Source organism: Cajanus cajan, chromosome 5 (genome assembly GCF_000230855.2).
Source record: "Cajanus cajan strain Asha chromosome 5, NIPB_CcT2T_4, whole genome shotgun sequence".
NCBI lineage: Eukaryota > Viridiplantae > Streptophyta > Magnoliopsida > Fabales > Fabaceae > Cajanus > Cajanus cajan.
The window spans coordinates 69,300,368-69,322,970 of NC_138521.1; the positions used below are offsets into that span (position 1 = coordinate 69,300,368).

At 34.4% G+C, this 22,603-nt stretch overlaps 3 protein-coding genes across 3 annotated transcripts; 1 reads left to right on the forward strand and 2 right to left on the reverse strand.

The window, feature by feature from the left end:
• Positions 1-7,774: 7,774 nt before the first annotated feature.
• Positions 7,775-10,416, reverse strand: LOC109807029 (uncharacterized). Its single transcript, XM_029273214.2, has 2 exons — positions 9,040-10,416; positions 7,775-8,582 (listed from the first exon to the last, which is right to left on the reverse strand). Exons 1-2 carry the CDS (start codon positions 9,175-9,177, stop codon positions 8,151-8,153), a joined length of 570 nt encoding a protein of 189 aa, XP_029129047.1. The 5' UTR covers positions 9,178-10,416; the 3' UTR covers positions 7,775-8,150.
• A 102-nt stretch (positions 10,417-10,518) lies between these two features.
• Positions 10,519-16,133, forward strand: MCM2 (minichromosome maintenance (MCM2/3/5) family protein). The gene is made up of 17 exons (XM_020369709.3): positions 10,519-10,828; positions 10,932-11,113; positions 11,734-11,906; positions 12,019-12,208; positions 12,299-12,518; positions 12,609-12,816; positions 13,052-13,186; positions 13,267-13,458; positions 13,539-13,711; positions 13,798-13,986; positions 14,113-14,229; positions 14,405-14,489; positions 14,573-14,722; positions 14,817-14,942; positions 15,035-15,217; positions 15,529-15,690; positions 15,775-16,133. Exons 1-17 carry the CDS (start codon positions 10,617-10,619, stop codon positions 15,889-15,891), a joined length of 2,814 nt encoding a protein of 937 aa, XP_020225298.1. The 5' UTR covers positions 10,519-10,616; the 3' UTR covers positions 15,892-16,133.
• Positions 16,134-20,623: 4,490 nt separating this feature from the next.
• LOC109809358 (Ca2+-binding protein 1) lies at positions 20,624-21,349 on the reverse strand. The gene has a single exon (XM_083075835.1). It carries the CDS (start codon positions 21,249-21,251, stop codon positions 20,790-20,792), a length of 462 nt encoding a protein of 153 aa, XP_082931961.1. The 5' UTR covers positions 21,252-21,349; the 3' UTR covers positions 20,624-20,789.
• Between the last annotated feature and the right edge of the window lie 1,254 nt (positions 21,350-22,603).

The following is a 22,603-nucleotide window of genomic DNA, read 5'->3' on the forward strand; positions in this document are numbered from 1 at the left end:
GGATATTTATATTATTATTATATTGACAAATTGGCATGGTTATGGTTATGTTTAATTATGGAATATGCTGTGTATGTGGTTTGGAAAAGTAAATAGGACTTAAAGGAGTAAGGTTATGGTATGGATTAGATCTCTTGGTGAGATCAGGATATAATCTTTGGAAAAATAGGAAATTGGGAATCCCATGGTGAGGATTCCAATGTGGAATTTTTCCAAAGGTTATATGATAAACCACTTCAGATGTTAGGTGGATTCTGAAGTACTCCTTTAAGTATTCTATTTGCTACCGGTATGGGGGCCAGGCCGAGTCATACCGATGGATGAAGTGGCCCTGATCACCAGGGTTACGTGACGACGTAATTCCAGCTGTATATTTTCCATGAGAGGTCAGGTGTGATTCCTGTGTTGCTGATATGTTTCAGCGTGCGTGTCAACACTTGGTGGATGGTGTTGAGGCCAACATTGTGAGGATATGTTGGTGTGAGATCATGGAATAATTATACAGTGGTGTGACTTTGTTTCTGGATGTGGAATATGTATACAAATGGTGTGGATTGTATGCATTGGATTTTAGATTTGATTTATATTTGGCATGGAAATAACTATTTATAAGGTTTATTTCCTTGGTGCGGATATATATATATTATGGATAAATATCTGTTTAATGATATTTTATCATGTACTATGGTTGGTTTTATATGTGCTAACCCTTGCATGTTTTCCATGTGGTTTGGACTGTGATGATCTCACTTTGTGGGGGAGCAGATCAGGTGTGAGGCTTGGGATAGCAAGAAGTCTTCTGATAGCTACTTTGAGTAGTAGCAAGGTTTAGAGCTTGACCAGCACCTAGGGTGTCTATATTATATTATCTTTTGGATTACTGTATAACTTTAATAAGGATGATGACTCTGCCGTAGCAGATTATATTATATATTTTGGAAACAATTTATATGTTATTGTATAATTACACTCTAGCGTAGCTGGCTTTTGCTCTATTTTCTTTATTTTATATATTTTATTTTGGTTGGTTATTGATGTGACGGCCTAGGGCGGGTCGTTACAAACAACGCATGACACGCCGTTTCAATTCAAGTGTTAAGCCGAGAACATTTCACGAAGGTAATCTTGTATGGAGAGCAACCGGGTCAGCCAGACGCAACTCTTCAGAAGGGAAGCTATCAGCCAACTGGGACGGCCCTTTCCGGATACGGCATGTCCTCAACAATGGAGCGTACAAGTTAGAAGAGCTGTCCGGCAAGGTCGTTCCTCGGACATGGAATTCTACTCATTTGAAGACATATTACAGTTGAATCAACATCATGTATTTACATTTCAACTATGTATAATGATGCACTCTTTTCCTTGAACCGGTCTTTTCTCCTCTTAAAAAATCGTGAAAAGAGGTTTTGGCCAGCAAGGTTTTTAATGAGGCATCCAATCAATAAAAACACAGTTCAATTATCTTTGACTTACTATACATTTTTAACATTAGTTTTTACAAGTCTTCCCTCCCGAGATGTCTCTCGGCTAAGGATGTGACTTTCAATCCTACAAGTCTTCCCTCCCGAGATGTCTCTCGGCCAAGGATGTGACTTTCAATCCTACAAGTCTTCCCTCCCGAGATGTCTCTCGGCTAAGGATGTGACTTTCAATCCTACAAGTCTTCCCTCCCGAGATGTCTCTCGGCCAAGGATGTGACTTTCAATCCTACAAGTCTTCCCTCCCGAGATGTCTCTCGGCCAAGGATGTGACTTTCAATCCTACAAGTCTTCCCTCCCGAGATGTCTCTCGGCCAAGGATGTGACTTTCAATCCTACAAGTCTTCCCTCCCGAGATGTCTCTCGGCTAAGGATGTGACTTTCAATCCTACAAGTCTTCCCTCCCGAGATGTCTCTCGGCTAAGGATGTGACTTTCAATCCTACAAGTCTTCCCTCCCGAGATGTCTCTCGGCCAAGGATGTGACTTTCAATCCTACAAGTCTTCCCTCCCGAGATGTCTCTCGGCCAAGGATGTGACTTTCAATCCTACAAGTCTTCCCTCCCGAGATGTCTCTCGGCCAAGGATGTGACTTTCAATCCTACAAGTCTTCCCTCCCGAGATGTCTCTCGGCCAAGGATGTGACTTTCAATCCTACAAGTCTTCCCTCCCGAGATGTCTCTCGGCCAAGGATGTGACTTTTAATCCTACGTCTTCCCTCCCGAGATGCCTCTCGGCCAAGGATGCAGCTTTAGTTTTAGATCTTCTAACCCGAGATGACTCTCGGCCAATGAGAAAAACATTGCGAAAAGAATTCAAAGCAGTATACGAAGAGAAAAATCGAATTTATTAAAAGGCACTATCGGCCTAGCAACAACAAAAAAAAAAAAAAAAAAAAAAAAAACGGGCACTATTGGCCTGGAATTACAACGCAAAAACCTAAGAAACTACCTCCGCCTCGCCAGGAATCGGACCAGCCTCAGGCGCTTCTTCCTCCTAAATTGTAACATCCTCATTTGGCTCGTTCGCCCGAGCCGGAGCTTCCTCGTCGGCTTGTTGATCAGGAGGAATAGAAGTGAGGTCCACCAGCTTCCCTTGAAAGAAATCTTTCGTCATGTCAAGATGGAAGTCTGGCGGAAAGTCGCCGAAATGACAGGCTTGCCGAGCCGCTTGGGCAAAGCCGGCCTGATGCTGGCTAAGGACCTTGGCACGCGCTTTCTCCTTATAGGCCTCGAAAGCGGTCTTCTCAGCATCCAACCCCTTCCCTAGTGCAGTAACCTTGTCGGTCTCGATCTTCAAAGCAAGTTCGAGACGCTGAACCTTCAAGGCCAAGTCGTCGGCAACCCGCCCTCTGCGATCCATTTCAGCCTGGTACTTGCTGTTGGATGTTTGAGCGTCTGTTAAAGCCGCCAGCGTCTCTTGAAGAGACTTCTCCTGCTCAGCAAGCTGCCGGCGCAGCCCATCAGCCTCGCCGTTCGGCTGCATAACTATGCTTTGGGCCATTGCCACGGCCCGCACTTGGAACTCGCAGAAGAAGCTCCATTTTTGAGCCGAGCTCATGCGACTCAGCATCCCTTGGCCGGCTTCAGAAGTTAAGTCTTGACTCAGGAAATCCTGAGCGTTGACGTTCCCGGCCAAAAAACTTGGCGAAGATAGACCTTCTGGAACAAGGGGGCTAGCCACTCGGCGTTGTTTGGCCCGGCGACTTTCTTCCTCGGCCCTTGCATCCGGCCTTCTTTTTTCAGGTTGGGGCCGAGTGGGTTTCTTTTTCCGAGCCGAAGACCCTACCCCACCAGCTTGGACGGTAGCTTGATTCCCACCCATCGGGGCTGAAGTCTTGTTTCCAATAGTCGCCGCCAATTGATTCCGGATCAGGTTACGGATGTCTAGATCGTCATCTCCATGGGCAGCCATTATACCTGCACATTATTAGTCAAAATCAATGATAACACACAAATTTAATTAAATAAGAAAAGTACTATACCAATTAGTTCCTCGACTACATCGGCCGATTCAAACAACCGGATCAGAGGACGACATGGTAGAGGCCGAGGTAGTTTGTCTAAAAAACTTAGACTCATTCTCTCCTCCGGGGACATGCGTGATTTGGAAACCGTGTCGTACTTGCGCGGCTTCCGGGTCCAATACAAGGGAAATAGGGGATTCCCTTCGGCATCAAAGAAATACTTTTTTCCTGGTTCTGGCCGAATCATCACCTTCATAAATCCCACTTTAAATTTTTTGTACGAGGTGGTAAAAGGTTGCAGCAAGCAATCATTGTGACGAATCAACGACAGCCACTTAGCCTTTTTCGTCGGCCGAGACGTATAGAAGTGCAGGAATAGATGTGGAGTGGGTTGGAGACCGAGGGCTAGACACAAATGCCTAAACCCTTGCATAGCGGCCCAGGTGTTCGGGTGAAGTTGGCTCGGCGCCACATTAAGAAGTCGAAGTATACTCATGAAGTAATCGTCAAAAGGGAGGGATATCTTCAGATCCCGGAACATATAATCATACACGTAAAAGAATGGGTATTTGGACGATCCTTGATTCAAATAAACGAAGTCTGGATTCGAAGCCCCGTCATCTCGGCACGGTTGGAAAAAGACAGCAGAAGGTTCTTCATCTTCGGGAAAGTTTAAAAACTTTATGGCTGATACGAAGTCCACAAGAGACTTCTTGCTGGTATACCGAGAGTATACACTACCAACTTCACCATGTACCCACGAATACCCGGGAGTCGATATGGGAGGAAAAATTCTTGACGATTCCCCACCCCGACTCGGCTGATCTTCAGAACCCACAGCCGATGCCGAATCATTCCCGCTTTGCGACCGATCGGACCCCGAAGCCGACTCTGCGGAATCGCCCCCATTCGAAGCTGAAGCCGACGCTACCTCCTGGTTCGGCGTCGTCCTTAACCTAGATTCCTCTTTGTCCCCAGAGGAGTCAACATGAACAATGTCCAGGTTAGCCATTACGTACCTGATGATTGAACTTGACCAATTGCTGTTGAGTACTCAAAACGCTCTCAAATATCTTCGGCTCGGAGCAGCTAGTAAGTTTGCATGTGGAAACCCTTCCTCCTACACATCTATTTATAGGCGTTCTTAATAGGCAACTGAAGAGACACCCCCTCGTGCCTACCGTTGGATCATTTAGATCCAACGGTCTAGGGCGCGCAACTCTTCGCATGCGTCATTAATGACCAACGGTTATATCCCTTCGCTTCCCACCATAACTTCTCGCGTACGCCATCAAATGCCCAACGGTTACAACCCTTCATATCCCACCATCAGTTGTAACCCTTAGCTTCTTTTTCAAGACACCAACTGAGAAATCCTGTTTTTATTTCATTAACCTTTCGCGTCGCTTCGCTCCTCAAAGGCTGGGGGGCTTGTGTACCGGAGAGACCGTATCGGTCACGTGGGCCAACACGTGCCATTTCGTCAGACACTCATGCATAGTAAGCCACGTACAAGCATCACCATCAACGTCGGCTCGGCATGAGGTCGAGAACCGACATCAGTCTGGTTAATGCCAATATGGACCATCATCACTCATCGAGTCGGCTCGGTCAAGTACCGTTCCGACATAGATCGTACCGGAAGTATACAAGCTGCCGTATACGGACTAGACGGCTCGGTCATTTGCCGTTCCGACTAGTATTGAATAGTCGGCTCGGCCTCTTGCCGAAGAGTTAAACAAGTCATAACGGTAATCACAATTAAGAAAGGTAAGTACATGATTAAAGCCTAACAACCAATTAGTACCGTATTACCTAATTTGGTAAATATCTGAGAGGGCCCATCACGCTCAGGCCCATGTCAGATGCTATAAATAGGTCACACACAACAAGGTATGTCACTGTTCATTAATTATCCTAGAATATCGTGCTTATCCTGACTTGAGCGTTGGAGTGCCTTTTGCAGGTACCTCCCCCCTCTGAAGAATCCGTTTGAAGTATCCGTTCGGCCCTTCTTACCAAGAAGACTACGAGTGTATCCTTAAGCAGGTACAATAATGATTTAATGTCGGATTGTGATTTGTAATTTTTATGATTTTGGATTGTATTTGAAGTTTAAGATGATTTTGGATTATATTTTAAGTTTAAGATGATTTTGGATTATATTTATCTATTTGAGATTATTTAGATTTGATTTGATTGTATTTAAAATAATCATTTAATGTTTGGGATGAATGATTCATTTATGGATGTCTTAATTAAGAATCTCAAATTTTTAAAATAAGTTTAAAATTTTGGGCTTTAGTTGTATATTAAGAAAAAAAATGAAAAAAATTATTTTTTTTAAAGGTGAGCCAGCCCGTTTAACCCACTAACCCGTGGTGGGCCGGGTCGGGTTCAATTTTTTTTAACTCACTGATAAATGAGTCGGGTTGGGTTGGCCCACCAAATGGCCAACCCGTGGTGGTTCGAGCCGGGTAGTCCGTTTTGACACCTCTAATCACCACACAAAAATATAATTATATATTTTTTATTATTAAAAAAAATATGTAAAGGTACTATGGGTCATAGCGACACAATGTCGCTGTGGGCCATAGCGACAATCTTTTTGTTTATTTTTTTTATTTTTTTGCAAATATTTACGTTTTATTTTAAAATTTTCATTTTTATATTTGTAATTAAAACTACACAAATTAAAAAATTTAATTAAATTTATATTTTCAATATTTTGTTTAATATTATAATTAAATTTATATTTTCAGTAACTTGTTTATAAATTTAATTAAAAATAATTATTTGTGTAGTTTAAATTAAATTTTTTATTTAAGTCTATTAATAATTTTTTTATATGTTAATTTTAAAAAAATAAGGCAAAAAATAAGTAATTAAAAAAAAAAAAAAATAAGTGTCGCTATGGACAACGACACCTTTATTTAATAAAAAAATTTAATATTTTCAAATTTTAAATTATATTATGAATTTAATATAAATTTATATTTATATATTTATTTTTTATGTAATTTATTTATTTATATATTTTATTTTATATATATTTTTTTATTTTTATGTATTTAAATATTTAAAAGTGGCGCTATAGCCTATAGCGACACAATGTCGCTATAGCCTATAGTGACACAATGTCGCTATAGACTATAATGACCTTATTTTTTTCGTTTTTTTTAATTATTAACTTAATTTTTTTTTTCAAATTTTAATTTATATTATTAATTTAATATAAATATATATTTATATATTTATCTTTTTTGTAATTTTTTATTTATATATTTTATTTTATATATTTATCATTCATTTTATTTTTTCTTTTTATGTATTTAAATATTTAAATAAATGGCGCTATGGCCTATAGCGACATTGTGTTGCTATAGGCTATAGCGACCTTATATATATTTTTTATTTAATTTTTTTACTTAATTTCTTAATTTGTAATTTTATTTTATATTATCAATTTAATATAAATTTAAATTTATAATTCTATTTTATATATTTATCTTTTCTGTAATTTCCTTTTTTATATATTTTATTTTATATATTTAAATTATTTCCTTCAGTTTATTTTTTTTTATGTATTCAAATATTAAAATAAGTGGCGTTATAGCCTATAGCGACATCCTTTTCATTTTTTTTTTTAAATATTTATCTTTTTTTGTATTTTTATTTTATATTAAAAATGTGGCGCTGTAGGCTATAACGACTTCATTCAAGCCGTTTTGTATCGTCATAGGCTGTAGCGACATTGTTAATATGACTTTCATGGTTTCTTTGGAGTTAAAAAAACCTACTCGTCAATGGTGTCGTTATAGCCCATAACGACATCATAGTAAAATACTCCAAAGGTAGATATAGTTTCAAAACAGTCCGATTTACGTAAATAGTTTGAGAAAGTACCCCAAATTGGTCAATCAGCTGTATAATTTATATATATATATATATAAAGAATATGCTCACCATTTAGGTGCAAGTGAGCTTTCCCGAGAAAATATATACATGAATTGAAGATCTCCTCGCGTTTTAGTGTATGAAGCTAAATGACTGGGTGAGTTGTTACCAATTGGCACGCCTGCTATGCAATGCATGGAATGAAGCTATTTCTGTTCTTTACCCTCACTTTCTTCTTTTTAATGTACCCGTCAATGAGCATATTTTCCTCTGCAATAAGACTTTCTTCTAAAAGAAAATGCTTATATATATATATATATATATATATATATATATATATATATTATATTATATAATACAAGCAAAGGAAACCCATACATCCTAACTTGACTCACAATCTCTGCAATTTACCACCATCATCCATGACAATTTTGGCTAAAGATGCTTGTGGGATGGCAATTGAGTATCTGAGTATTAATTCTAAGAAATCTGCCCCTATATATGCCACACAAGTCATGCATATTACACGCTCAAAATTACGATATCCGAACCACATGACGTAAGGTAACAGGTATAAATCGCCTACTAAAGTAGAAACAAGGAGGGACATTCATATATATTTATACATTTATATCAACTTCAATGAAACCATACAAGTTTACTGTCATTGAACGTAACTCGAATGTAACAACTAACAAGAACATCACATTATCCAAGAATTTCACTTTTGAGATATATATTTACAAAGACATGTAACAGATATATATTTCAGCAGTCTAAATGTATATCAACAATAGTGTAATTAATGGTTTAAGTTGGCAATGGACCACTGTAAGGGCAATGAATATCGGAAGTGAAGAAAAATATAGTCAATACTCCGATAAGCCAGATGAAGAAACATAGAGACACTATTCTATTTTTTGCAGTAAGCACTTGATAAGACCTATCGAGGTCCTCTGCAACAGTATTCTTGTAAAGATCTTCTATGACATACTTGGTTATTTCATCCACCAGCTTCTTATATTGAGGAGCAGAATCGTGTGAGTTGAAGAACTTAGGTTTTGCATTTCTGAGATTAGTTGCAACAATCTCTGACTCCATGGAACTGAAAATGACACCGTCCAATTCATAGGCATCCAAACATTTGGTGGAATCACTTCCTTCTTCCTCAGTGATCTTTTTAGAAGGCATCATATCATATGAAAGAAAGGTTTCCGGAAAAGCTTCATCCAACAACGAGATCTAAAACATATAAATGTAACTGGTTGAATCAGTTAAGGTTAATTTCCACAGCAGTTTTTCTATCTAATATATTTTCTCTGAACCCAAACAGTTCATAATTGTACTAAACTAAGCTTAATTACTTACAATTTGCACCAGAATCGAAGTTCGAGGCGTGCATTAACTATAAATCAGTCAAATACTCAAATCAATAACATAAGCTCTGCTTCTAGTCAGATCTAAGAATTTTCTTGAATAAGCATTGATGAATAGCACGTAGACATAACTTGTAGTTTAAATTAGATATATGATTAATGTGATTCTCTAAACCACGATGCACTTTTGCATTTTGCGTAGATCCTATATTTTTATCAGAATGAAACGAAATGAGCTAAATAAAACAAAGAAAATGTACACAGACGCACCGTATCAAATTTGAGTTTGAAAATCGGAATAATCAATTCAAATTCAAACTTACATTATCGTCTTCGCTGTGATTAGCATACGATATCTCAGAGATCGGAGAGGAAGCCACACGAGCTTCTGAAATAGATGTCAATGATGCGTTCAGGCATTTGTTTGTAATCTGGACAAAGATGAAAGCAAACATAAACATGAAAAAATGAATATGAAGAAAGCAAAGCGTAAAATGTGAGTAAGGTTTTGCGGATTGTGTTGTGCCTTATTGAAGTTTGGCGAATGCTTCAATTTGCTATTGCGCTTCTCCGATGAACGAACATAGGTCTTCTGAGGCGTTTGAGATTCTTTCATTGGCGGGAGTTGAAGTTAATTTTGCCAAGTTCAATTCAATATGCGGAAATGGAAGAGAAACATTCTTATATATAGATGGAAGATTCCAATATAATTGATCCAAGCACGGTGTTTACGCCATTTTTGGCATATGCTCAGATATGGACGCGCAAAGAGAAATTTCAAAATTATTGCTGCCGTGAAATTATTTTCATACACAATTATAATACTAATAAGATTTAATATGACATGGTGATAAGATAATTTTTTTATTAAAATTTATATATAAATTATTTATACCGAAAATGTATATAAATTAAAATATTTATATAAAAATAATTTATACCGGTAACGTATATAAATTAAAATATTTTAAATATATAAAGAGGAATTAAACTTAAAGACTATAAATTACGCATTCTTATATCATGTAATATTTTTAGTTAATTTTATGTAAAACTTTACTCTTAGATTATAAGTTTTCACCGTATAAATTATATTGATGAAATGTTATGTCAATTTAAATTTGATTTTGTAGTGAACTCAGGGTACTCTTAGATTATAAGTTTTCACCGTATAAATTTACAATAGTTTTTCAATTTCTATGGTGACAATTTTGCGTAGTGCATTTTATTGTGTAATAACTTGTGTCTTTGTATAAATGTTGAATTTTTAAACTAATTTTTCATTTATTATATTTTTAACAAAATTATCAATCATTTTTAAATTTTATATTAGTAGTTATGTATATAAATTTATACAAATACAAATATATATTCAAAAAATTTATATTCACATATGTTTTACATAATTTTATTTCATTTAAATATTTTAACTATTATTATTAATATCACCTTTAGAAAAATATATTTTCATCATAAAGGGAAAATAATGAAAATACAAAAAATAATACTTATATAATTAATATTTTTTGTTCTATTTTATCATGGTTAATTGCTAAGAGACTCACAAATTTGTTTATGTGAAAGATTAAAAAAAAAACAAAAAAAAAACAGAAGATAAGGATGTGAAGTTAGCCAAATGAGATGTGTGAATAACAAATCAGTATACCTTTTAGAGTCCGGACCCAAGTGCATGTACATAATAATGGGCTTTATGCAGAGTTGAGCCCAACAAGCGAGAGAATTGGCGCGAAAGTTTTCCCGCCAAACGGAGTGGCCCCATAAAGAGCGGTTGTTATCCCTTACCCTAGGCAGAGAAAAATTACTTGGAAAGAGAAACCATCAGCAACACTGAGAGAGTCGCAGAAGCAGAGATCTTAGAGTTAGCGTTATAGAAAGAAACATGGAACCGGGAAACCCTGCATCTACGCCCGAGCCCGAGTCACCAACCTCTCCTTCCGTCGGTTTCAACACTGACCAACTTCCCCACACCCACACGAGCCGCGCCTCCGACGACGAGGCTTCCGTTGACCCCGATATCGTGCGAGATGATCTCGAAGAACAACCGGAGGAGGAAGAAGATGGAGAGGATCTTTACAACGACAATTTCATGGAGTAAGTTCTATACTCTTTTTTTTTTTCTTCTTTCTTTCTGTTGTTTCGTTCCTCGGAAAACGCTAATCTCTTTGCATTCGCTAAATTTGGTTGAATGAAACAGTGATTATAGGAGGATGGAGGAGGCGGACCAGTTTGAATCGTTTGGGCTGGACGACTCGTTGGAGGATGAAAGGGATTTTGATCAGATCATGGAAGATCGAAGGGCTGCGGATGTTGAACTTGACAATCGCGATGGTCGCGCTACCAATCGCAGCAAGCTTCCCCAGCTTCTCCACGACCAGGGTAATGGTTTTTTTTTTCATTTCGTCTTTTCCTTAAGTGCTAAGAAGCGGTAGCCCCAAATTGATTTTTTTTTATAAAAATTTTCTTTGCTGATCTGGTTTTTCTTCGAATGAACCGCTAAATAGATTTTGAATGGATGAAATATGTCTGGCTGCTGTACATTAAAAAATTCAAGGATAGTTTGGATGAGATATGAGTTGGATTACAGTAGATGGGTTCAAAACAATTTGAATTAGTTTGAAAGAATCTATTGCTCTCCAAAATGCAATTCATCAGCTATAGGGAGAAAAACAACTGAGTCGAGGTTAATCCCGGGAAAATTGATTGTATTGGTTGTGACAGAAATATTTGTTTGTAAGAGCAGAAGTTGGAATATCAGGCATTGATGCTTTGCAATTAAATATCTGATGCAAATGAATTTCTACTTATTATTTGTCTATTGTACAAACTTAAATGTTGAGGGAGTAAATTTGCCCAAGTTTTTTGGGGGACTAAAACCCCTCGTTATATAGAGGAGCTAGAAATGTGACTATAAGCCTTGTTAATTATTATTGTTAGAGAAGTTTTTGTATGCCAAACAGTGAAACACATGGTGTTGATCAGTGAAGTTTCTATTGCAGATACAGATGATGACAGTCACAGGCCTTCTAAAAGGGCCCGAGCCGATTTCAGGCCTCCTGTACCAAGTGATGATGATTTTGATGGGATGCATAGTTCACCTGGAAGGTCACAACGAGGGCACTCAAGAGAGGATGTTCCTATGACCGATCAAACTGAGGATGACCAAGATGATGTACTGTCGGCTTTGAATTTTATTTTATTTTATTGTCTTTTTCTTATTTAAATCTTCTGGCAGTTTCACCATTGGTTTTATTTTAACAATTATCATGGTACATGGAATGTAGGATGAATTTGATGATGACGCTGGGTATGAGATGTATCGTGTTCAAGGGACACTTAGAGAGTGGGTTACAAGAGATGAAGTGCGCCGCTTCATAGCCAGGAAATTCAAGGACTTCTTACTCACATATGTCAACCCAAAAAATGAACGTCAGGAGAAGGAATATGTGTGGCTTATTAATGAGATGGTGTCGGGTAATATATTTTCTAGTGTTGATGTCTTGTCCTTGTGAAGTGAGCAGTGTCGTTTTTGCATCAGCTTAGTCACTGTATCTATTAATGCAGCTAGCAAGTGCAGTTTGGAGATAGATTACAAACAATTTATCTACGTTCATCCCAACATTGCCATTTGGCTGGCTGATGCGCCTCAGTCTGTTTTAGAAGTAATGGAAGATGTTACCAAAAGTGTTGTCTTTGATTTACATCCAAATTACAGAAATATACACCAAAAAATTTATGTACGCATATCCAACCTGCCAGTTTATGATCAGATTCGAAATATAAGGTAGCATAAATGATAAGACTGATGTGTTATTCTATTCTCCTTTTTTTTCTCCATTGAATGGAAAAAATTAAAATTGGCTTCTTTGGACAGGCAGATCCACTTGAATACAATGATTCGAATTGGTGGAGTTGTAACCAGACGCTCTGGAGTTTTCCCCCAGTTGCAGCAGGTGAAGTATGACTGTAACAAATGTGGAGCAATTTTGGGACCATTTTTCCAGAATTCTTATTCGGAGGTGAAAGTTGGATCCTGTCCAGAGTGTCAATCAAAAGGACCATTCACTGTCAATATTGAACAGGTACAACTTTTTTCTATCCTTGTATTTTCTGTTTTGGTTTTGTGAAAGAAGATAAGGGTGAGGATATCTAAATTACAACTTTGTATGCACATATCCTTCTGAATATTGATATCCATTTTGATTAGGCTAAATGACTGCAAAAGGCCTTTTCCATTAAGATGTTGCAAAATAAGTTGATCAACATTACTTAAAAGAAAATGATAAACTCATTTTCTTCTTTTTATGCTTGTTGTAGACAATTTATAGGAATTTTCAGAAGCTTACACTCCAAGAGAGCCCAGGAATAGTTCCTGCCGGTCGGCTTCCGAGATACAAGGAAGTGATACTATTGAATGATCTGATTGATTGTGCTCGCCCTGGGGAAGAAATTGTATCATCTTTTACCTAGACTCATTATTTTTTGGTCCTAGTGTTGAATGGTTTTCTTATGTTTATATGCTGTTGTTTTAGGAGGTTACAGGTGTTTATACGAATAATTTTGACTTATCCCTAAATACAAAAAATGGGTTTCCAGTGTTTGCCACTGTTGTTGAGGCAAATTATGTTACAAAAAAACAAGACCTCTTCTCTTCCTACAAACTTACACAAGAAGACAAAGAAGAGATTGAAAATTTGGCCAGAGACCCCCGAATAGGAGAAAGGGTTTGTTCTCTAGAATTTTTGTTGGTATTTTTCTTTCAATTTGATTTTTGTTGTGTAATGTGCTATGAAAAAAATTTCAGATTATCAAGTCTATTGCTCCATCAATTTATGGTCACGAGGACATAAAAACTGCAATAGCTTTAGCTATGTTTGGAGGCCAAGAAAAGAATGTGGAAGGAAAGCATCGACTGCGAGGAGATATAAATGTTCTTCTTCTTGGTGATCCAGGAACAGCAAAGTCTCAGTTTCTCAAGTATAATTTTATCCATTTTATTTTTTAGATATCTTTCCTCTTATAAACGTGATCAATAAATTAACAAATATTTTAAAATCTACTAGGTACGTTGAAAAAACTGGGCAGAGAGCTGTATACACTACTGGCAAAGGGGCTTCTGCCGTGGGTCTCACAGCTGCAGTTCATAAGGATCCAGTCACAAGGGAGTGGACTCTCGAGGGGGGAGCCCTTGTTCTAGCGGACAAAGGAATTTGTCTTATTGATGAGTTTGACAAGATGAATGACCAGGATAGGTAAGGAAATACCTTGTAATTGCTTGAAATTTCTTAATTACAGGATGTTAATATCCGCCTCCAGCAGAAAGAAAAGGTAATAAATTGTCCTTCACCATGAAGTTACATATATTTTTTTGTTACCAGGGTAAGTATTCATGAAGCGATGGAGCAGCAGAGTATAAGCATATCAAAAGCAGGAATTGTTACTTCTCTCCAGGCACGCTGTTCTGTTATTGCTGCTGCAAATCCTATCGGAGGAAGGTAAGCAAATACGTATGGTTGCATGTATCTGGCTGTTAGTTGGCACTGTTCATCAGTGTCCCAGCTAAGATTTCAACTTCTTTGTCATGCACATTAAAAGATATTGATATATGGTTTAGTTTCATTTTTCCAACATGTTGGCCAGTCTTTATTTAACTTTTTCTTGTACTTGCAGATATGATTCCTCAAAAACATTTTCTCAAAATGTTGAATTGACAGATCCAATTATTTCTCGTTTTGACGTCCTATGTGTTGTGAAGGTCATGTTTAAATTCACTGCTTTCAATGCTTTGTATACCTCTTCATCTGAATATATTTATTGAGGGAGTTCTTTAATTTACAGGATGTTGTTGATCCGGTTGCTGATGAAATGCTTGCAACGTTTGTCGTTGACAGTCACTTCAAGTCACAACCCAAGGGTGGTAATAGAGATGATAGGTCTTATGGCGAGTCCCAAGATGTCCATGCATCTGCCATGCCAACCGATCCAGAGGTCCTTACTTCTGCTGTTGTTAGTTACCTTGAGGAAAACTTAGATTATGTCTTCTGTGTCTTGACTCTTGAGGGTTTTTTTGGCTTGTTTGCAGATACTTCCTCAAGAGCTACTGAAGAAGTACATTACATATGCCAAGTTGAATATATTTCCAAGGTTACAAGATGCCGATATGGATAAACTGGCCCACGTCTATGCCGAACTGCGGAGGGAATCTTCGGTAATACCTTGTTTTATACATTTTACCAAACTAGATTATAGTTATTGTTAGTATTTGATTAACCAACATGCTGCACTTACTTTCTTGTATAGCACGGACAAGGTGTCCCTATTGCCGTAAGGCACATTGAATCAATGATAAGGATGTCTGAAGCTCATGCTAGAATGCATCTCAGACATCATGTTATACAAGAGGATGTGGACATGGCAATTCGTGTGCTACTTGAATCGTTCATTTCAACGCAAAAATTTGGGGTGCAGAAAGCTCTTCAAAAGGTATATAAAAATATTCTGAATATGCTACGGAATTCTGTTAAAACTTGATATTCCTTGGCAGGCTGACATCATATTTTGTTACAAATTATATTTATTTTGGAATTTTCTTTTTATATGCATACTACCATATATTTTTTGTACTTGTCTCTTCCCATTGTTAATTAATACATTATATTTTTTTTTCTCCTCTCTCCCCTTTTTCTCAATAGAAAAATTTGCTTGACAAGATTTATTTCTTTTGCAATAGTCATTTCCTTGGAATTCATGTAATTTGTACTGAACACATGCTTTTCCCCCTAAAATGTGTGCAGAGCTTTAGGAAGTATATGACTTTCAAGAGGGACTACAATGAATTGCTCCTTTATATTCTCCGCCAGCTTGTAAAGAATGCTTTGCATTTCGAAGAAATAGTCTCTGGATCTGCTTCTGGTCTAACGTATGTAGATGTCAAAGTGGATGATCTCTACAACAAGGTAATAATAACATTTGTCCTTTGTGTTTGTTTTCAACCGAGATAAACATTGACTTGATTCTCGAGCTTGCTTGAAATGGTGCAGGCTCAAGAGCATGAAATTTATGATCTGAAACCATTCTTTAGTAGCAGTCACTTTTCAAGGGCCAATTTCGTATTGGATGAAGAACGGAAAGTGATCAGACATCACCTTACCAGATGAAAGTATAATGTATAATGTGGAGGTTTTATCACCGTCTAGTTGGTTCAATTTGGAAGAACCTTTAAATGTTAAGTTTTTGACCATTATTTAAGCAGTCACTCGTGCTTATCATCATATATCCTCCTTTTAATATTAACAGCACCATTATCCTAATCACTTGTATTGCTAAAATTAGCATCTCCTTAAATATGCTGTTTGAATTGATCTTATTCATTCGAAAGCAACTTATATTTTCCTTTCCAGACATGTTAGAATTATTTTCATTCTTTTTTATTTTTAAATATGCACTTCTTTTTAATAAAACATAAATTTAGTTTATGTACATAATAAGTATTTATTTATATAATTATAATCGATGATAAATAACTATTTTTTAATATATAAACTATAGTAATTGAAATCTGTAATAAGTAAATAAATTTAATTGTGTCTTTGATCTCTTTAGTATTATAATTATGTGAATTAATATTTTAATTGAGTAATTTTAGTTTTTTGGAGTTATGTAACTTTGATTTCTTAAATTTTAATTAATTAATTTTATTTTTTAAAGTATTGGAATTATATGATTTTAGTCTTTTAAGCATAATAATAATATATTTATTTATTTATTTTAAGTTACATATATTACTATTTTCATTCATGTTTTAAATAATATATATTTATTATTATTAAAATTATTAATATATGTAATTTAAATAAGTAAACTTTGTATAATTATAATAATTTAAAGATTAAAATTATACAATTATGATATTTTAAGTATTAAAATTATTTAATTAAAAATTGAGAGATCAAAATTATATAACTATAATATTTGAAAAACTAAAATTTCTTAACTAAAATTTAAGGAATTAAAATTGTCCAAATTTTTTATCACCAGTGTTCCAAAGATTGAGGTGTCATAATTGTTCCATCCTCTGATGGCATATCGTCGCACCAAGGCTGATAGGGGGTTGTTGTTCTCGAGTTGGTAAATTATTTTTTAGTAGTTGCACACCTGGCCACAGCAATCACATGATGCACATAACATATGAAGTCCTTCATATTCAACAATGTAACAAATGCTTTTCAGGTTGAATTTACCCATAATAGGTTTATCCAAACTAATCTCAACATAGACCAGTGCAAAGCATCGCTTCTTCGTGTTCAAGGTATTGAGATCCACTCTAATAGATTTTCCAATTACTGAGGCCATAGTAAGTAGAACACTCTTGTTATAGCACACCATCCCTAAACTAGGGAAGCAAACCCATATTAAAGTGCTATTAACCTTATCCTCAAACGTCACAAACTCTAGTGACCATAGCCTCACAATCAAGTAATGGTCGAAAAGCATCCATGGACCTCCCTGCATGACTCTCTCCTTGTCCACCTCTAGGCCAAACTTTACTATGAAATAACCATGCAATAAATCCAACTGTCCAAACCCACCCTAAAGCTTCCACAATGTGTGAAGCTTGCCTCTCATTGTTAGAAAACCTATAGTTTTTCTCGGTAGTTTGATCACTAGAATGACTACTTAAAGGTGGGTTGAGTAATATTAAACTTTGGCAAAAGATGATCTCCTTCTTCAAACTCCAAAGTTACGACTCTCTCCTTGATGAGATTATGCATATTATTATGTTTAGATGGACCATCCAAAACCTTCTCCTTATAGGTGTTGCCCATATCGCCAAATTTGATACTTTCGTGGGAGGTTTTAATGATTGTGTCCAACTCACAAACGTTTGATGCTTTCCTTGATTTATATTTATATACGTAAATTTATGCATTAAAATATAACATTACATTTTTGTAAATACAAATATATATGTAAATGTTTTCTATTTTTTTTTTATATTTTGAAAATATTGGATAGTTTTTTATTTTAATACTATAAAAAATCTCTCTATATAAATAATTAAACAATTATTTTACTATTTATCTTTCATCTTCCGTAAATTACTAAACTAGTTGTTTCAAAGACAAAAGTTAAAAAATAAAATTGTAGTAATGTGCAAGTGAAATTTGAAATATGTATATAACTTATTTATATTTTATACTATTATAATAATATTGTTGAACCGAGGATGAAAAGGTGAGATGTTAGGAAAAACTTATCTTATTGTCTTTTTAAATATTATAACAAATTTTTTAAATGATGGAGTGTAAAAAGTTAACCAGAAGATTGAAAAATTAACAATATTAATGTAGTAGGATATGATGACTTAACTTTTGTATAATATTAAAATGAGGAAGGATCCATGTACTGTAAGAGTAAGTTTATTTAGATTTATTTTATTTAATAACTGTATTTTACATCAAATTTTAATGTTATAATCATTAAATTTAAAGTTCTTATTATATAGAACAAATATACAAAATTTTAAAAAATTGAAAACCTTTTGATACTTCATTTCATTAATTTAAATTGACGGATAATCATAAAATCATTTTATATGTTGATTTGAATTAATGAAATAAAGTATCAAATGATGTTTACATTTTTTAAGAATTTGCAGACTTCTATACATTAAAAACTTTAAATTCAACTGTTGTATTGTTAAAATTTAGTGTAAAACATGAGTTATTGAATGGAGTAAGTTTTGATAAACTCACTTCTAAAAAAAATAAATCTCTTATATATTAAAATATAAAATATTATAAAAAATAATATAATATAATATTCATATATGATGTTAAAAAAAGCCGAAACTTTAGTATGGATATTAATTATACTTTTAAATTTTGTGCTATCTTTTAAAATAAACAAATAAAAAAAATTGAATATATTATTTAATACTTTTAATATATAATTTTTAATAAATATTTGAGTGTGATTTTGAGTAATTGAGAATTAGGATGATATCATATAAGTTAACAAATTTTCAGCGACATGTATATAAAATTTGTTATATTGATTTTATGTCGACTTTAAATTTTTTGATATTATTAACATTTGTTCAACTTAAGATAATTATTAATAATTATGATTGAACACTAAAATATGATATTTAATAATAATTAAATTTTTACAAAATTTTGAGATTTTCAAATTTCAAAAAGATATAATAATTAATTATAAAGTCTTTATTTTAGGATAAGTGCATTTTTCATACCGAAACAATTTAAAAATATTGCAACTATCCTTAGGTATAAATTATTATATTATTCGCTGATATTCAGACAAATATGATAAAAATTAATAAATAATTTTATTAAAAACATTTACAGTAATTATGCATATATTGTTATAATAGGTAACAAGTTCTAGTTAAGGACTTTTAAGATTTACTTTTTTAACTAAATTTAATAAGTTTTTTTTTAACACGTGTATCATTTAGTAGAGACAATTACGTTTGAATCAATTAAAATTATTGATTTAAGAAACATTGATTAATGTAGTCCATATCGTATAACTAAATAAGACTTGTTATTGCTCTATTAAAAAATAAAAGATCTTTTGTATAAAAAAAGTTAATAACTACAGTATCTTTTTATTTCCTTCTTATATATCTTATGAGATAACTATCACGATTGAGTCCTATATAGACATATTTTCGGTAAAAAAAATTTGTTAATTTAATTTAATCCATATCATAAGAGTCTAGTTGCTTTTCAACATATTCATTGTTTGTCTGTTTTTGGTAAAATGAAAATGACAATACACACCAAATCACGTTTAACCATGCGTCTCGTTACTCTCTAGTCAGTAGTAAGTGTCACTAAGCAATGGTTGCCAACAATGGTACTTTCTAAGTTTGTATTACATGGTATTGTCGATATGCAATGTAAACACTACAAACATTACTACCACAATTCACATTCACAGAGGGCATGTGGTCGTGAGCAAAATTTAGAACGTGATATATATCGTACCACTCATAATACTGACAAACAACAGAGGACATGTGGACGTGAGCAAAATTTAGAACGTGATATATATCGTACCACTCATAATACTGACAAACAACTATAGTCAATTATAAATTAAATTCTGTAATCAAACTTATTCAGAATTTAGAAATATAAAACTTAAGATAGCTTATTTTAATTGTTTATAGCCATTCGACTTGACTAACTTTTATTTGTTAAAATTAAATGTATAAATTATTTTTTAGTAGTTTACAGAAAATATTAACATTAATTTATCTAAACATCTAATAATTAAGTCTCGCGAGCTGTACCAACACAAATACTATTCTTTTCATTTCATAATTGTGTCTTCTGAGATTTATTTACATATATAAATAAAAATACTTATTTTATAACAATTATTTATTTACTGATTTTGTTTTGAAAATGATGCACCACAATAACATTTTTAAAAATATTATTCACAGTATAAATGAAATAAAGATAAAAATAAAAATAATTAATATTAAATTGAAAAGTTTTAAAAAAATCTTACATAACAAATATCATGTCCAAAAACAGTATTTTCATTTTAAATTGATTGATATTTTAACATCAAAAAATTAAAATATTAATTGATGTTTTAAGTTTTCAAGAAATATTTAAATTAATATTTAATGATTCAAATAGTAGTATGAAATGAATCATGTTAATGCAGAATACGAACTTCTTTTTTATACGTCAGAAATGATAACAATAATAATAAAATTTAAACTAATGATTCTACACGTACCATCTTAAACTCCGCCGTTAGGCCAATACTTAGTCTGCCTGTTGACGGTCTCCGAAAAATAATAAAGATATTTCGGAAAAGTTGATCACTGGCAAATACTATTCATTTTCGGAGTAATTATTCTTTATTAATGAACAACCATTTTTGCATATATTTAGAGAGTACTAAGTTATTCACTGTAATTTGCCAAACTTGGACAAAGTCGAAAACCCAATACACTTGTTTATGGGAATAAAAAAAAAACACAAGGGGTTGGTTGGTTTAACTTTAATCAATAAGCAGCAAAAGAATCCAGCGATAATATACGAAGCAAACCATCGAAGGTGACGCCGCCGTGTTGGTCGCCGCCGCCGAAGCGAATCATGGCGGTGATGTCATCGTCGGTGGCCGGAAACCCCGCGGAGGCCATGTAAGTCTTCAAGTCACGGTGGCTGAGCTTGCCGTCTCCGTCCTTGTCCATAACCCTGAAAACCTCCTCCATGGCCCCCCACGCGCTTGGCTCCGCGTTTCCCGCGACCACGCGCTCGAACTCCTCGTACTCCACGAACCCGTCCTTGTTCGTGTCGGCCACCGTCATCATTGCCCCGATCGCCTCCTCGCCGCCGCCGCTGCCGTGGAGCCCTGCGTAGAAGGCGCGGAGGTCGTCGCGGCTGATTCTTCCGTCGCGGTCGGCGTCGAGGACGTCGAATGCCGGTCGGAAACCGGAGGCGAGGGTTCGACCGGAAGGGCACATGGTTTGTTTGTGTCGCGTTTTGGTGTTCGAGGAACAGCGAGGTTGAGGTTGGGATGCTTGGGGTTTTTTTGTTTTTGGCTTGTGAGATGTAAATCATGTAATGAGAATCGTCTTAAATAGAAAATTTTGCGAGTTTGGGCCCCACGATATTCGGAGGGGCTGGCTTGGGCAGCAAGGGTTTTTTTTATTGGACCATTGGGTTCTGTTTCGGCCACTCGCTGCGTTACGTATGCGATGACATCATTGGGCTTTTTGGATCTTATTCTAGCACCAAAATACACGGACACATTTTTTTTTTTGGGTTGAAATTTTGAATAAGGTGCGTCCCCGTTTCTTGGAAATTGCGAGACTTGTGTTGTGACTTCACTTGTGGACGTGGGAGCGCGGCGCTACAATTATTAGGGTAGACTGTAGACACGAAATAAGGTTTAGGTAGGGCCTTTGTCCTTTGTAGTTTTCTCTCTTGGGTCGGTTCTCAAAATCTTGTTTTATTATTTGAATATAAAAAAATAAATATTAATACTGTATTTAACATTATGTAATGCATTTTATTTTAGAATAAATAATGCGTGCACATCGATCACAAATTGATAATACATGTATGATGTATCATGAGATCTAAATTGGCATATATATGAGATATATGAGGTATTATAGATCTCTTTAATATTGGTTCAATTTCTATAAATAAAAAATTATAACACATGAAATAACAATTATATTGAAAAGTTCTAAAATATTTTATGCTATATTATAATATATATGCATTAAACTCCTGTACATAGTACGTGAAAAAAATTACTTTTACCTTAGTTAACCTTATAGGATATTTTGGGTATTGATTTTTTTATTATATAAGATATTTAAATAATATATTTTTTATTTTATTTCAAATGTAAGTGTGTGTGAAATTTAGTAAAAAAGTATAAACAATTTTTAAATAGTAATTGAAATCTTAATTTATCATATTGGATGGATTAGTATTTATGTTAAATTTAATTCTAATTATTTAACAACATCAATTTTATGTCTTATTGATGTGGGTATATTTGATATTGAGAAATGTTAACGATATATTTTTTATTAGTTAAAATTTATTAAAAATTATAAAATTGTATTGATTTCACTTCTTATTTAATATATTTTTCATAGTTTTTTTTTTGATAAACTTTAACAAATAAAAAATATATTATAAAAAAAAACGTGTTTGAAACTAGAAGGTGCGAAGTTAATAACACTCCTTTGATATTTTAATATATTAGAACAGTTATTGCATTATAATAATACTTAAACTTTATTGCATTAGAAAAGTTTTAACTTTATTTCCATTATTATAATTCTTACGGATAATA

Excerpts from the sequence above, each read along its gene's own strand:
- LOC109807029 (XM_029273214.2), bottom strand. The coding sequence starts at position 9,177 with ATGTTTATGTTTGCTTTCATCTTTGTCCAGATTACAAACAAATGCCTG. Across the intron at positions 8,583-9,039 it reads ATCACAGCGAAGACGATAAT|ATCTCGTTGTTGGATGAAGC; the intron begins GTAAGTTTGAAT and ends TATATGTTTTAG.
- MCM2 (XM_020369709.3), top strand. The coding sequence starts at position 10,617 with ATGGAACCGGGAAACCCTGCATCTACGCCCGAGCCCGAGTCACCAACC. Across the intron at positions 13,987-14,112 it reads AAGATGAATGACCAGGATAG|GGTAAGTATTCATGAAGCGA; the intron begins GTAAGGAAATAC and ends TTTTGTTACCAG. Across the intron at positions 15,691-15,774 it reads TGGATGATCTCTACAACAAG|GCTCAAGAGCATGAAATTTA; the intron begins GTAATAATAACA and ends GAAATGGTGCAG.
- LOC109809358 (XM_083075835.1), bottom strand. The coding sequence starts at position 21,251 with ATGTGCCCTTCCGGTCGAACCCTCGCCTCCGGTTTCCGACCGGCATTC.